Source organism: Ornithorhynchus anatinus, chromosome 20 (assembly GCF_004115215.2).
Source record: "Ornithorhynchus anatinus isolate Pmale09 chromosome 20, mOrnAna1.pri.v4, whole genome shotgun sequence".
Lineage (NCBI taxonomy): Eukaryota > Metazoa > Chordata > Mammalia > Monotremata > Ornithorhynchidae > Ornithorhynchus > Ornithorhynchus anatinus.
Genome location: NC_041747.1, coordinates 13,226,724 through 13,241,043, shown reverse-complemented (window position 1 = coordinate 13,241,043; position 14,320 = coordinate 13,226,724). Strand labels below are relative to the sequence as shown.

At 43.8% G+C, this 14,320-nt stretch overlaps 1 protein-coding gene across 7 annotated transcripts in view; it reads left to right on the top strand.

Moving 5' to 3' along the window:
- Nucleotides 1-14,320, top strand: part of REV1 (REV1 DNA directed polymerase) — a 72,802-nt gene that overhangs the window by 40,577 nt on the left and 17,905 nt on the right. For 5 of the 7 annotated variants that reach the window (XM_029048108.1, XM_029048109.1, XM_029048114.1 and 2 more), the window contains 6 exons: nucleotides 496-603; nucleotides 2,976-3,092; nucleotides 8,573-8,702; nucleotides 9,684-9,812; nucleotides 12,289-12,443; nucleotides 13,711-13,830. In XM_029048108.1, the coding sequence (XP_028903941.1) occupies nucleotides 496-603; nucleotides 2,976-3,092; nucleotides 8,573-8,702; nucleotides 9,684-9,812; nucleotides 12,289-12,443; nucleotides 13,711-13,830 (759 nt within the window). Of the gene's footprint in view, nucleotides 1-495; nucleotides 604-2,975; nucleotides 3,093-6,599; nucleotides 6,796-8,572; nucleotides 8,703-9,683; nucleotides 9,813-12,288; nucleotides 12,444-13,710; nucleotides 13,831-14,320 lie in introns of those variants that run through there. The other 2 variants (XM_029048111.1, XM_029048116.1) reach the window with 2 other exon arrangements.

Genomic DNA, 14,320 nt, shown 5'->3' with positions numbered 1-14,320 from the left:
AATCAGGTCCCTTTAAAGATAACTCTGTTAAGAAATGTTTACTCTTCCTAGTCATGCATGTGACTAGGAAAGTGGCCATTTAAAAATCATTGTGTATCTAGGTCTAGGAACCAAAACCTAAAAGCTCCCCTATATGAATCACTTTAACATGCTCGGCATCTGTAATGAGGTTTTAGTGCAGTATCTCTAGTAACCGAGCTGTTATTTTTGAAAAAAACAGACCTTGTTAATTGTGATCCTGGAGAGTGGAAATTCATGGCTCGTGATTCTTTAGTTGGCAGAAACACACTTGGTATTTTAAACTAAAGTTTCCACATTGTGCTGGTGTCACTGATATTTTCAGAATTCAAATGGCAAATTTTTTTTATTTATAGGCCATTGAAATCACTCTGGAATTTTTTTTTAATTTTAGTATTACCATCAAGCATGAAAGCATCTATTGTTTGGGGTGTCAAAATTTAGATCAAGGATCAAGTTCTCTCTCCTTCGTTCTAGGTAATGTATCTGTGTTGAGCTCACCCAGGCATCAGAGCTGTATAATGCATGTTGATATGGATTGCTTCTTTGTCTCAGTGGGAATTAGAAATAGACCAGATCTCAAAGGTTAGTATTTTCGTTATATTCCTGAGGCTCTTTCATGTTTTAAGAATGTGTCTACCAATGGAACTTTAATTCTTTAGTGGACTTAAGGGTGCTTCTTACAATTCCCCATCTTGCCAAAACTGAGTTTTCTTCTGCTGGCGACGTCTGTCAGCTGGGGTGTTGAGTCAGAAACCAAATTGCCTTTAGACCTTGGAGCTAGTCAGGGAAACTATGTGGCCTAGTGGAAAGCGCACGGGCTTGGGAGTCCAATGATCTAGGTTCTAATCCTGACTCCGCCACTTGCCTCTAGACTGTAATTGTGGGCAGGTAATGTTACTGCTTATTGTTATATTGTACTCTCCCAAGTGCTTAATACAGTTCTCTGCATACAGTAAGTACTCAATAAATGCCATTGAATGAATGAATGAACTTGCCTGCTGTGAGACCTTGGGCAAGTCACTTGACTTCTCCGGTCCTCAGTTTCCTCATCTGTAAAATGGGGATTCAGTTCTTGTTTCACTCCTTTTACTTCAAGCCCCATGTGGGACAGTCAGTGTCCAGTCTGCATATACTGTAACTACCCCCGTGCTGTGTACATTGCTTAGCACGTGCTGAGGGCTTACATTCATTCAGTCAGTCGTATTTATTGAGCGCTTACTGTGTGCAGAGCACTACTAAACGCTTGGAAAGTACAATACAATAATAAAGAGAGACAATCCCTGCCCACAGCAGACTTACTGTCTTGTGGGGAGAGCCAGACATCAAAACAAGAAAACAGGCATCAATATAAATAAAGAGAATGATAGATATATACGTAAGTGCTGTGGGGCAGGGAGAGGCGGGAAAGAGCAAAGGGAGCGAGTCGAGGTGATGCGGAAGGGGGAGAGGTTACAGATCCCACAGTTATTATTAGTGAACTTTTGTGATTAGTTTGCTCTAGTGGTAAGTGTAAATGTCATAATTCCCGTATCCTATGAGGAAACCAGCCGTTGGGGCTTTAGCTTGAGTATTTCTGCATGTCCACATTATTTACTAATATAATGTAATGACATTGGCCACCTCAGATTCACCCATATTTGCTTAGGAACATGGCTTCCCACTGATTGACGCCCATGGCTACTATCCCCATTGCCCCCGTTTTCTTGAGCCCGATGGCCTTCTTGGTCGACGAAATCCAAACCATCAGGCGAAGACCTCCACAGAGTTTTCCCCTCACCTTCCCAATCGGGTCCCTCCTCCAGAGCCACTCTCTTCATCCTTCTCCGACATCTCTCGGGAAGGGATCTGCTTTCTGCTTTCAAGTCTACCCTCTGCCCTCGAAAAAGTTCCTTTGGCTCCCACCCGCTGTCACCCTCTATCCTTGCTCCCCTTCCTATCTGAATTCCTCGGGCAGATGAAAATAAACACCTGCTTCCTCCAGTCTTTCAACTCCACTCTTGTCTCCCTACAATCTGGTTGCTGCTCTCTTCACCCCATTGAGATCACTCCCTCTAAATTCACCAGTGGCCCCCTTCCTTGCCCCATCTAATGAACTTTACTCTCTTAATCTGAATGAATGAATGCATGCCTGTTTGCCTGTTCTCCCTCCTAACCCAACCAGGAATGTGAACCCTGTCTGGGGCAAGCACCGCGCCCCACTTGATTATCTTGTAGCTACCCCCGTGCTTAGTACAGTGCTTGGCACATAGTAAGCACTTAATAGATAGCACAATTGTTATTCATTATTAAGGTGCTGGCATTCTAGGACATAGTAGTAATTGCTTCCCTTTGCGATGCTAATAACTCCCGGGATTATTTTTGCCTCGCAGTGTTGTCGTTTTGCTTGAAACGAGCTTGATAAAGCTTTCCTGGCAGAGCCACACATCATGTTATAACCACTTTTCAGCTGTGTTCTGGTAACCCCTACTTTGCTAGTGCATTCTTTCCAAAAGGCTCTCTAAAGAATTATGATCTGGCAAGAAAACTAAACGAAGCAGTCTTAGAACTCTGTGCATCTCATTACTTTTATTCGTTCCCTATCCACATCTGTATCTTTTCCAAATAGCTACTAATTTCTGTGACCTGAAATGCCACTTCTCAGTGCCAAGCATGGGAATTAAAAAAAAACAGAGTGTTCCTTTCCATTTTGAAGTAAATGTAGCTAAATTGTTGTATCCTTCATTTGCGGGACTCTGATTTAGTCACGTGGCCGAGTGCCGTTGCCGATATATCTTTCTGGAGGCGTCAGCCCCTGTGAAGAGTTGCATTTTCTTTTTCCTTTTGTCCTTTCAAATCAGTAGAGGATGTAAAAACTCTTCAGGATTTTTTTTTTCTTGTGCAGCACATCACGTAGGAGTTGCTTTTCTCATGCGTGCCTTTTAACGTAAGAATAATTCTGTTCCTTTGCTCTCCAGGAAAACCAGTAGCCGTCACCAGCCACAGAGGAGGAGGACGGGCACCTTTACGTCCGGGAACGAACCCTCAGTTGGAATGGCAGTACTATCAGAATAAAATACAGAAAGGCAAAGCAGGTATAATGAGCTCTCTTTGACACTAGGCTGCTGCCGCTGCTGCAGAAGTCTAGTTCTCGTTGACGGGAGAGCCAAGTCAAGATAATTAATTCCTTTTTCTGTAGCTCAATGATTTTGTCAGTGTCAGAGATGTCTGAAAGGAGAGCAGTGTCTGTCTGTGGAATCAGTGGCCCATTGTAACTATTTTTCTTGGTTAACATTATCCTGGAGGGCGAACTCTTTTTCCCTATGGAGTAAAGTCAGGCTGCGTGTGAAAAGATAATTAGCTTGTTTGGTAGCCATTAGGTAGATGGCTACTAACATTTTCATGTTTGTGAAGTAATTTAAATATGTGTCTTCCATTATTTTTAAGAAGGGTAAAGAGTCAACTTACCCATGGAGAATTGAAATTACTAACTGACCAGTAGAAATTGTACTGTAAATGGAAATGGAGTTTGCTAGAGAGTGAACACGTTCACTAAAGTGTTTTTATTTTTCCTTTCAATTCCTGGCATGGTCACTGTCATCTTTCCTCTCAAAATGAGAGTATATTGGGTTGATTAGAGGAGCGTTTATTTCATAAACTTATTTCCTCTAGCAAGTACGTATTACATTTACTCACTGTACATTGAAAATGCCTTTCTGGCAGTGTTTGATGATTTACTGCATTAAAGACTCTGACTTCCTTTAGATGTAAATGCACCCAAATCCTGAACTCTTTTTAGGATTAGTGAATACTAAAGTACCAGACATCTTGGCGTGCCTTATTCTTTCCTTTCTTCCGGAAATTCTTCGTTAAGTGCTGCTTGAAAAATCAAATACAGGCGATTTGCTGCGCATTTACATCTGGTGTCTGGAAAGCTGCCTGAGTTACATTTGGTTTCATGTCGTTGGCAAGAAAAGGAAAAATTAGCATTTTGTTGGCCATTCTCTTGGTGTATAGAATAAACTAGATGGATTCAGTGTCATTTCTAGTTTCACCGACCCTCTAGATTTTTCGGCCGTAGAATATTGTTGTGGTCGTGGAAACCTTAAAGGTGAAAATTAGGAAGGCAAACGTGCAAGCGAAGAAGTAGCCCCAGGAATCGTAAGCTTTGATGACAGGGCTTTTGTCGACCGCCCCACCTTGATTTCCCAAAGTTAGCCATTTGGAATATATTTATATACGTTTTCCTTTCATCAGATTCCTTCTGGATTTTTATAACCGAAGTCTTGAGTCACGTCAGATCCCATTGGTCAGGCTTAAGCGAGAGGTTGCTGTGGCTCATCCAGAATTGTATTTGACTCGGCTGCTTTAGGGGCTTTAATACTCTGGCTTCGATATCAGTAGCGTCACTGGTAGTTGATCTCTGGTAGTGGCCGAGAGCTCTCAGAGGTTCCTTGAAAGACAGTGACCCTCCTGAATAGGTGTGGACTGTGCTTACAGATGATGTCAGCGCGCTTTAGAGACATCCCCAAGAAGACTGGTGGCTGCCATAGTGGTTGCTGTGGCTTGTGTTTCCTGGACTCTGAGCCTTGAGGAGCCTAAAATTCTGCTCCTGTAGTAATTATTACGGTATTTTGTTAGGCGCTTACTATGTGCCGGGCACTGTTCTAAGCGCTGGAGTGTCAACAAGCAAATGGGGTTGGACCCAGTCCCTGTCCCACATGGGCCTCACAGTCTCCCCATTTTACAGATGAGGGAACAGAGGCACAGAGAAGGGAAGTGACTCACCTGAGGTCACCCAGCAGACAGGTGGCGGAGCCGGGATTAGTACCCGTGACCTTCCGACTCCCAGTCCCGGGCTCTACCCACTACGCCATGCTGCTTCTCAAGCCACTTTCTCTAGCCACAGCACCATCCTGTTACTACTGTTTTTATTTTATCTTTCTGTGTGGTGTCTTAGTGTTTCATCATCCTTGATGTGTCTGTCTGCAGTCCCTTCTCCCCACTGAGAACCCGTGACCATATCCAATTCCCGGCAGCGCATCCTCTCTCTGCACTTAGTCCAGTGCTCTGCACACAGTAAGCGCTTAGTAAATACTCTTACGTCTACTTGGAGTTCATAAAAAACAGTGCTGCTTTCGCTCTCAGTGGACATAGGTACGGGCTTCAGTTTGTTTCAATCACACACTGTTCTTTGAGAGAGGGTGCCTGCAGTTAGAGCTTCAGGTTCACCAAGTATCCTGAGGGAACATTCATGACGCTAAGTTTAGCCGTGCGCAGTTTGCCAGGGATGATTGATTTCTTGGCCGTCTCTATCAACTTAGAGGCAAGTGTGGTGTTCGGTAATATTTTTGAAATGAACTTTGAAAATTCATTTTTCTCGAGACCTGCGGTAACTGAAAGCTTACTTCCAGAAGACATGTTTAAACTCTTATCTGCCCTCTTAAAGGTGTCCCTCAACTAAGGTTGCTATTTTTTTTTTCTAAATACAGAACTATACAAAAAAAAAAAATTTAGGCAATCTTAATGTCGCAAAGTGTCTGAAATTACGCTTTGGTGTTGCTGTGTGCCGTCAGTGTCTTTTAGTTCCAAATTCAGATATTAGGTCACATATTCAACTGCCCAAGAGCAAGTAATCTAAAATGGAAGAAACCTAGAGAGAAACTGCATGGCCTAATGGAAGGAGCACGGGCCTGGGAGTCCAACATCCTGGGTTCTAATCCCAGCTCCGCCACTTGTCTGGTGTGCTACCTTGGGCAAGTCACTTCACTTCTCAATGTGTCAGTTATCTCATCTGTAAAATGGGGGTAAAGACTGTGAGCCCCAAGTGAGATATGGACTGTGTACAACGCACTTATCTCTTGACCACTCCAGAGCTTAGTACGGTGCCTGGCACGCAGTAAGCACTTAAATGCCATTAAAAGAAAACAAAAAAAACCCAAACCCAAACACGTAGAGTGTTTTCGAGAGGAGTTGCTGTCCATCAAATGACTAGGCCCTAGAACAGAGTTCTTCTAAACTAAAGCTTGATTATTGGAAAGCTCACTTCTATCATCTACTGCCTCAGAAGTTTCAGATTTCTCCACGCTGCTTTCCTATCTTACTGTCTTTGGCATTTTGTATTCTGAAGTAATATCGCCAAGCGTTCTGTCCGCTAACTCATTCTTGGGCTGAAAAGTAGACACCTAGAGCCCCAACTTTCTACAAACCATATTCTTTTTGAGGCTTGCAGTTCCCACCCTTTGATATATGACGCCGGGCAAGTTCTGAGGCAAAAGGGCATCTTGGATCCCTCGTGAACACCGCCCGTGGCAGAGCTGTCCATTGGCTAAATCCCACACCACGGCTCTCGTCGTCCACCCTTGGCTTCGCTTTGAAGCAGCTTTCCAAGCATCAGGCCCAAGTGTCATTCCGCCCCAAGGGCCTCCGTGCCTATCCTTACTTGAAAAGCCAGCCGATTTCCCAGTCGAAGCCTCTCGCCCTTGCCCGAAGCTGGCCCCACCCCACTCCTGCGGCGACCTCTTCAGTTTACGTTCTAAAGAGCAAAATTTTTAACCCTCCTATCAGTCCCAGATTGATTCTCAGCGATTTCTTTTCCACAGACTTGGGTCCCGGCCTCTGATCTCTCCAACTGTTCCTCCACATTGACCATGTGCCTGTCTAGTTTGTCGAGTTTTGATGAGCAGTTCTCTGCCTTGTCCTCCCGTGGGGACAGTGCATCTCTGCACTGCCCTGAATTTCACACGAAGCAACTGTCTCAGCTCACGGAGGGAGCCACTCTGCCGCTCTGTGGAACAGGTCAGCGAGCCCAGTGGAGATAAGCGAGGCGTCTCCTCGCATCTCAGGCCAGGGAGGGGGAAGCGCGCTGTTCTCCTCACTCTTCTCTCTAGCCGTGAATTTTCACCTTTCTCTAATTGGAAATCTCAGGGGTCGAGGGTTACTTAGGGGCCCCTTCGAAGTTAATCGACGATGTAAAAATCAACCGAAAAAGGGACGTGACTGAAGGCAGCGTCATCTGGGTCAGGCTCTACTTTGCGAAGCCGCTTTTGAGCAGTAGGTCCCTTGGTTATAGAAATATGATATCCAGTCAGAGTGCTGTATTCCGCACGCTTTTTCCAACTTTTGAGGTTGAAAATTCTGCAGGGAATCTGGGGCCTCTGGAGTGGTAAGGCTCCTCGGTTTACTTGCCCAATTGAAAGTGCATAGTGTTGTGTAGGCGTAGTCTTCAGCGACACCAGGGCTCAGATTTTACGCTGTGTTTCAAGAAGATTTTTGACCCCAGTGAGATTCCGGTCTTGAAGGTGTGGGCTCTCACGTGCCGAGCGGGAGAATTCAATGAGCTTGCAACTGTTATGCCTGTTCAAGAGTCTAGGCTTGCCAATCCCCGGGTCCATACAAGAGTCTGTTCTGCCTCAACCCTCCTCATTTTGACACGCTTTTCCTAACACTGGCTCGGCTCATCCTTAATGAACAGTTAAGACTTGCTGTCAGTTATAGAGTGTAGGAGTCAGACAAATTAGCAGGAATCTCTTGCTCTTGTTTTCCTGAGCGGTGGTATAGTTGTTTATAGTAGGGTAGCTGTAGCTGAAAGGATGTTTTTGGAGTGCGTGATGTATTTTTACAGCAGGCCCTTCTTGCAACCTAATAATAGCTTCCCCAGGCACCAGTAACTGACGCTGTTTTTTCTTCCGCCTATTTCAGAATGACTGTGAGACTGCAGATTGTCAAGGAAATAAAGTGGCGAGCAGCCAGTAGTTGTTGGGGGGGTGCCGGGGTCTTCCTTTCATCTTTTCATGTGGAATTTCAGCTGGCTTTAAATTCTGTCTTTGAATTAGATGTGGGTGAACTATATACAGAATGCTGTCACTTTCTCCCGTACCGCATTTTGTAACTCTCGTAGTCTCAAAGGTTTATTGAATGTGGATTCTTCGTTGTGGAGTAGGTTCATTCAAAGTGATAGAATGATGATTTTAATTATTTGGGAGTTGAATATGCAGAAATGTTCCCCAGAATAGGGATGGCAGTAAACCAAGTATTTGGCTAGCCTACTGTTCATCTAAGTAGCCTGTAGGAATATTAAATTTAGAGAATCTTGAAAAATAGTTTCAATAGCTCACAGTTTCTGGAAATTGAAATTCTGCCCCTTGACCAAAGCTCTCTGACTTATAGGCCTATTCAGTGAACTGAAGTTGTTTAGCTTGCTGACCTTTGTGTGAATTGCAAAAGATTACGGAATGTATTTGCCTTTATGTATTCCATTAAGCTACAGGTATAAGAAATCCCCTCTATAAAATACCGAGGTTTCTAATTACGAGGTACTCTCAGTTTATGTGGACAATACGTGGTTTTCCTTAACTGCTGATGAGACTTCCGAAACTAAGCCGTGAATAATATAGGTACTAACTTTCTCCTCAGCCGAAATGTTGGTGGTAGATACCAGTGGATAAAGTTTCTATTTTAATTCACTACAAAAAGATGTAAGTGGAAGAAACTGAAAGCTCCTCTTTGAACAGAAGTTAAGGAAATAAAATCAAAGGTCTTGATGTTTAATAGTTACATTCTCTTATTTTCAAAGTAGATAAAGTTCCCGATTTATTGGATTCCTCAATGTGGGAGAGTCAGGACTCTGCACTGACAAACGGAATTGACTTGGATGGCACTGTTTTGTCGAAGGCTGAAATTGCATCTTGTAGCTATGAAGCCAGGTATGTGACATTTGCTTACCATGTTGGAATAAGAGCAGGGTGGAAGTATTTTGACACTGCCAAATACTAAATCGCTTTTTCCCAAATGTTGCCTTGAAAAAAGTTAGTGTAGGCACTTTGAAGAAGGACTGTTTCTAGCCTTTCCTTGTCAGTTTTCTCTTTGACTTGGAGTAATCTTGTCAGGTCTCAGATTTTCTCTCGATGATCTCCAAAAAAAAACCCAGAATGTTTTCTCAACACTTAGAAGCCTAGAAACCCCCCTTTAGCCTAAGCTCTCTGTGTTCAGGGTTTGCGTCTACCAACTCTATTGTGTCGTATTCTCCCAAGCACTTACTACAGTGTTCTACACACAGGAAGTGCTCAGTAAATACCACCGATTCATTGAGAGTGGCATTGTCCGTGCTGCCTCGACAAGTCCTGTCCAGTGGCTGCCAAAATGTGGATTTTGCAAGGATGCTGCTGATTTCTCCTCTCTGGGAGTTACACACAGTGTTTCCTAGAGGAAACAAGATGGTCTTCTGGGGATTTGGCCAAATGCCAGCTCTGCAATTACAGTCTGCCCGCCAATTAAAAAGTATACCCTGTGGTTTGGTCCCTCCAACAAGTAGGGAATTATAAACTGGCTGGAATAAGTAGGCTAGTGTGGCCTAGTGGCAAGAGCACGGGCTTGGGAATCAGCGGACCTGGGTTCTAATCCAGGCTCCGCCACTTGTCTGCCCTGTGACCTCGGGCAAGTCACTTCACTTCCAAACTTCCTAAATTTTCCTGTGCTGCTGTACTCATTTTCATGTGCCTGAATATTTCTCTTGTCCTTCTGTTTGCATACTGCTTCTTAAAAAATTGAGCAAAATCTGAGTGGCCCATCGTGAAACTCCATCTGGAATAGGGACATATGCATTTTTTTTTTTTGAAGCAGAAATCTCAAATGTTTAGAATTTGGATTGAGACTAAGTAATCTACTGGACTTTCTTTTCTTTTTAGACAAGTCGGCATAAAGAATGGAATGTTTTTTGGGCAAGCAAAAAAGCTGTGTCCAAACCTTCAAGCGGTTCCATATGACTTCCATGCATACAAGGAAGTTTCACGGACGATGTATGAAACCCTAGCAAGGTAAATCGTACAATGGAATTGTGCATCTTCTTACTTTTCAGTGTTCGGGCCTGCTTCTTTTGATATTGTTCTCTGCTAGTAATGATAGGCATATCTAACAAAAGTAATTTCACATAATTCAGCCGCTCCTGTTTTCCCTCCTAAAGAGTGCCACCTCAAAGTTTTTTGATGGAAATTGAAGGTGATTTGTTAGAGACCGGTATCATTTGAAACGAACCCCAGAATTGGACAAATTGCTCCTTTGGAAATGGTACTACTTAGCCAAAACGAGCGGAGAAGCCCGGACTTTTCTTGTATTAAAGATTTCTCTCTTCCCACACTATCATTTTCTGGGACTTCTATTTCCTCCCCCCTTCGGCCACCCACGCTTGCCTCCCTCCCTGTCGACCAGACAGATACGTGTACGCATCCTCCGGCGGAGACTGAATGTTTACCCGGGGCTGTGTTGAAGACTAAAGTGGCTCCTGCAGCCGCGACTTCTGACTGGGAGTCAAATCCCGGTGTCGATGGCTGAGGCCTGGGGCACCAACTCTTTGTCAGCCTAGGCACAAATCAGTCAAGTGCCCTCTGTGTGCAGAGCACTGAACCGACTGCTCCCGACTCTCCATTGGCGTTTGAAGACCTAATCCCTCCCCTCAAGGAGCCGACAGGGTGCGAGCCCCAGGAGGGACAGGGACTGTGTCCAAATTGATCATCTTGCACCTACCCCGGTGCTTAGAAAAGCGCTCGACACATAGTAAGCACTTCACAAATAACCTAAGTATATGATTATCATTATGATTATTGTTATCATCATCAAGAGCTGGGGCTAGCCTGAGAGCTCGTTGTGGGCAGGGAATGTGTCTAGTGTTACATCACACTGTCCCGAGCGATCAGTGCAGTGCTTTGCAGACAGTAAGCGCTCTATAAATACGATTGAATGAATGAGCATCGACATGTTCCCAATGCTCCCAGGCTCTGGCTGGCTCACTGCTGCCCTGTCTTCCTCCCACTGCCGCCCCAGTGGCTGGTGTCCCCACACTGGGATTTCAGCCCAGCTCGCTGTGCAATGGCGGTATTATTCATTCAATATTGAGCGCTTACTGTGTGCAGCGCGCTGTACTAAGCGCTTGGAATGTACAATTCGGCAACAGATAGAGACAATCCCTGCCCAATGATGGGCTCACAGTCTAATCGGGACTGTGTATTAACCACTAAGACCTTCTCCAGTCACTGGCTACTCCTGTGCTCTCCGCACTGGAGATATCACTGGGGGCGGGGGGTGAGAGAGAGAGAGCGTGTGTGTTTGTGTGTGAAAGAGAGCGTTTCATGTTTGAGTGGGAGTGGGGAGTTGCAGAAATTCTCCATAGGGAACAGTCGAGGGGAACGGCTAGGGTCGGTTGTCCTCCCCAGATGGCCCTTTGCGATGGCTGTGTCAGCTTTAGCCAGCATCTACCTGAAGAGCTCTGGCATTTGCCATGGTGAGCGCCTGCCCCTGTCCACTAGAAACACCCCTGCCCGTCTCTGCTGGGCCCCAGCCCGGCCCGTGGCCGCCCCCAGGGTTCACCTTCCAGCCAATTACAGGGCTCGGGGACGGAAGGCATCAGACCCACCATTCCATTTCCCAATTTAGGCAGTCAGGTTTTGGGCCAACTAAGGTGCGTGTTTTGAAATGATCTTGGAGGTGATTCTGTGTTTGTATTCCTGTGGATTTTGTCTGCACAACGCGTTGGAGAGGTAGAAGAGGGAAGGATGAGGAATTCTAGTCTCCTGTCTGAATATGTGAACCAAAAATGTCCTTGGGGTCGGGAACGACTTCTCTAATTTCCTGCAGGAAGAGAGATTCATCTTTAATTCTCTCAGAGCACTTTTTGTTCCCATAAAATTCATTCAGCAGTATTTACTGAGTGCTTACTATGTGCAGAGCACTATACTAAGCGCTTGGAATGTACAATTGGGCAACAGATAGAGACAATCCCTGCCCAATAATGGGCTCACAGTCTAAATGACTAAAATGTGAATCCTAAACCCCAGATCTGCTGTAAGCATAAGCCAGTCAATATCCCACCCCACGTGTGTTCGCTCTTAAGTTTGTAGAAGATTTCAGTGGAGCAGATATTTACTTGCTAGATTGTTACAGTCTGTTTAATTTTTTTTAACACACGATGATAATTGAGTTCTGTTAAAATGGAACCCTTGAACCAAGTACTCGCCATTAAATAACACGGGGAAGGAAGTAATTCGCTCTGACTTGGGAAAGGGATTTGTTTTGAGGTTATGAAAGCAGATTGACGGGGTATCGATAATGGCAGCTCTGCCTGTCAGGTGGTTGTAGAAACACTTAAAAATCAGGTTTCTGCCTGATGGAGTCAGTATATTGTGGACTTTATAATGTGGAAAACTACGATGGGGAAGGAAGACTTTATTTGCTACATGTTTGTTTTAACAGATGGTGAGCTGTTGCTGCTGATTCATTTCCTTTACTTTGTGTTGCTAGCTATACTCATAACATTGAAGCTGTCAGTTGTGATGAAGCTCTAGTAGATATCACTGAAATCCTTGCAGAGACCAGACTCACTCCTGACGAATTTGCAGATGCCCTCCGAACTGAAATCAAAGACCAGACTAAATGCACGGCCTCTGTTGGCATGGGTTAGTACGGTTTATTTCTCGTTTGTACACAAACTATTTCTAATTCTTTGCTACAGCCAGGAGCCACGTCATTCCGTTGTCATTTACCAAAATGTTAAAATTCTGTGAGCGGTAAATCGCTCACTGTAATTGAGAATATAAATCACAAGCCTCTTTTCCTGCACTTTTTTATAGTCAGTATTTCTAAGGATGGTCAGTTTTCTTTTCTTAATTTCTCACTGAACTCAAACATCTTTCTAGGAAGTTTGCTTATTACGCCCATGTGTTGGCTGTGGATGCAATTTTAATGTTCAAGCAGTACCTTGGAAAAGCCTCATGGCCTAGTGGATAGAGGGCACTATTATTCGAGGTCCCACTCTCATTTTTATTATTTGTAACCTATTTGAGATCCTTCGAGCTAGATGCTGTGTTGTGCATCTGTGTGTTTTTGTTGGTGACACAGATACCATTCTCCAGATTCTTGCTTGATGTTTCAAGTTTTGCCTTGGGGTGTCTTCTAAGCACGCAATAACCTTGCCTCACACTCATTCCATTAAAAAAACCACAATTAATATAGCTTTACATTGTATAAAGGTACGTTAAGGCTCCCAAATTTGAATCTCGAGGTATTAAAGACCCTTTCTCTCACAAACATCGCTAAATGGATCTGCTGTTCTAGCAGTTATTCTGTGAGCTACTTAAATTAAAAGATGCTAGCAGCTAGCACTCCAGAGTTTTTAAAGGATTGCTGTGGTACAAAAAAAAGTTACACAGCATCAAGTTTTATTTTCCTTAGGGCCAACTTTGATGAAAAGTATAAAACTGAAAAGTCACATTTAGCCTAATACTGTGAATTTGTAGAATGTATTTATTAGACCAAAGTGTGTGGAAGGTAAGGAGAACTATTGGTTCCATCTTCCGGGTGAGGGAACTGAGTCACAGAGCTTTGAGTGAGGTCCCAGAGCTGGGATTAGTGCCCTGACTCCAAAGACCACCCTGCTTTTCCCTGTAAGGATTTTCTTGCCAGAGACAATAAAAACAATACCAAAGCCAAATGTATTTTGGCTCTTGAAGGTTTTCTTTGACTACTGCAATGAATTAAATGGGGGATTTTTGTAAAACAGTAAAAAATAGCAGATGGATGTTTTCTGAGTTTATAGTAATTTTATACTAGTGTATTTTCTGTCTCCTTGCCTGTCTTCATTTGAGACATTCTTTTTTTTTAAAAAAAAAGGTATGACGATTTGTATTTTCTTTTAAACAAGCTAATGTTATCTGTCCTTAATAGGTTCCAATATTCTGCTGGCTAGACTGGCAACTCGGAAAGCAAAACCAGATGGACAGTATCACTTAAAACCAGAGGAGGTGGATGATTTTATCAGAGGTCAGCTAGTTACCAACCTACCAGGTAAACTGAGATGTTGTTTCCCGATCGTTTCAGGGATTTGATTTTATTTTTTTCCTGACTGATGTTAAAGTCTGAACAAAAACAACTACAGAGGATATCCTTCAATTAACCGTAAAAATTATTATTAAAAGCCCAGAGAAGCCGCAGATTTCTATACCATTGAACAACTCCAGGGCTGTGTTAGAGTTGAATCCACCCAGTGTAGAAATGATCAGATTCTAGCCGTTATTTCAGGTTGAGTCATGGGTTAGTGTTTCCTAAATCCCTCTGAGTAATCCAAGGAACGAAAGTAGAATTCAGAGGAGCCAAAGCTGCTTCAGATTTGCTTGTCACATTAGAGTATATCAGAAGTACATACGCCGTGGAAAAGAATGTGGAATTTGAGAAAGCAGTCGTAAAGGACCCATTGAATTAAGTTGTTGAATCACTGCTTTTATTAGTTATGTTATTAAGGGCTTTCTGTGTGCCAGGCACTGTGCAAAGCACGGGC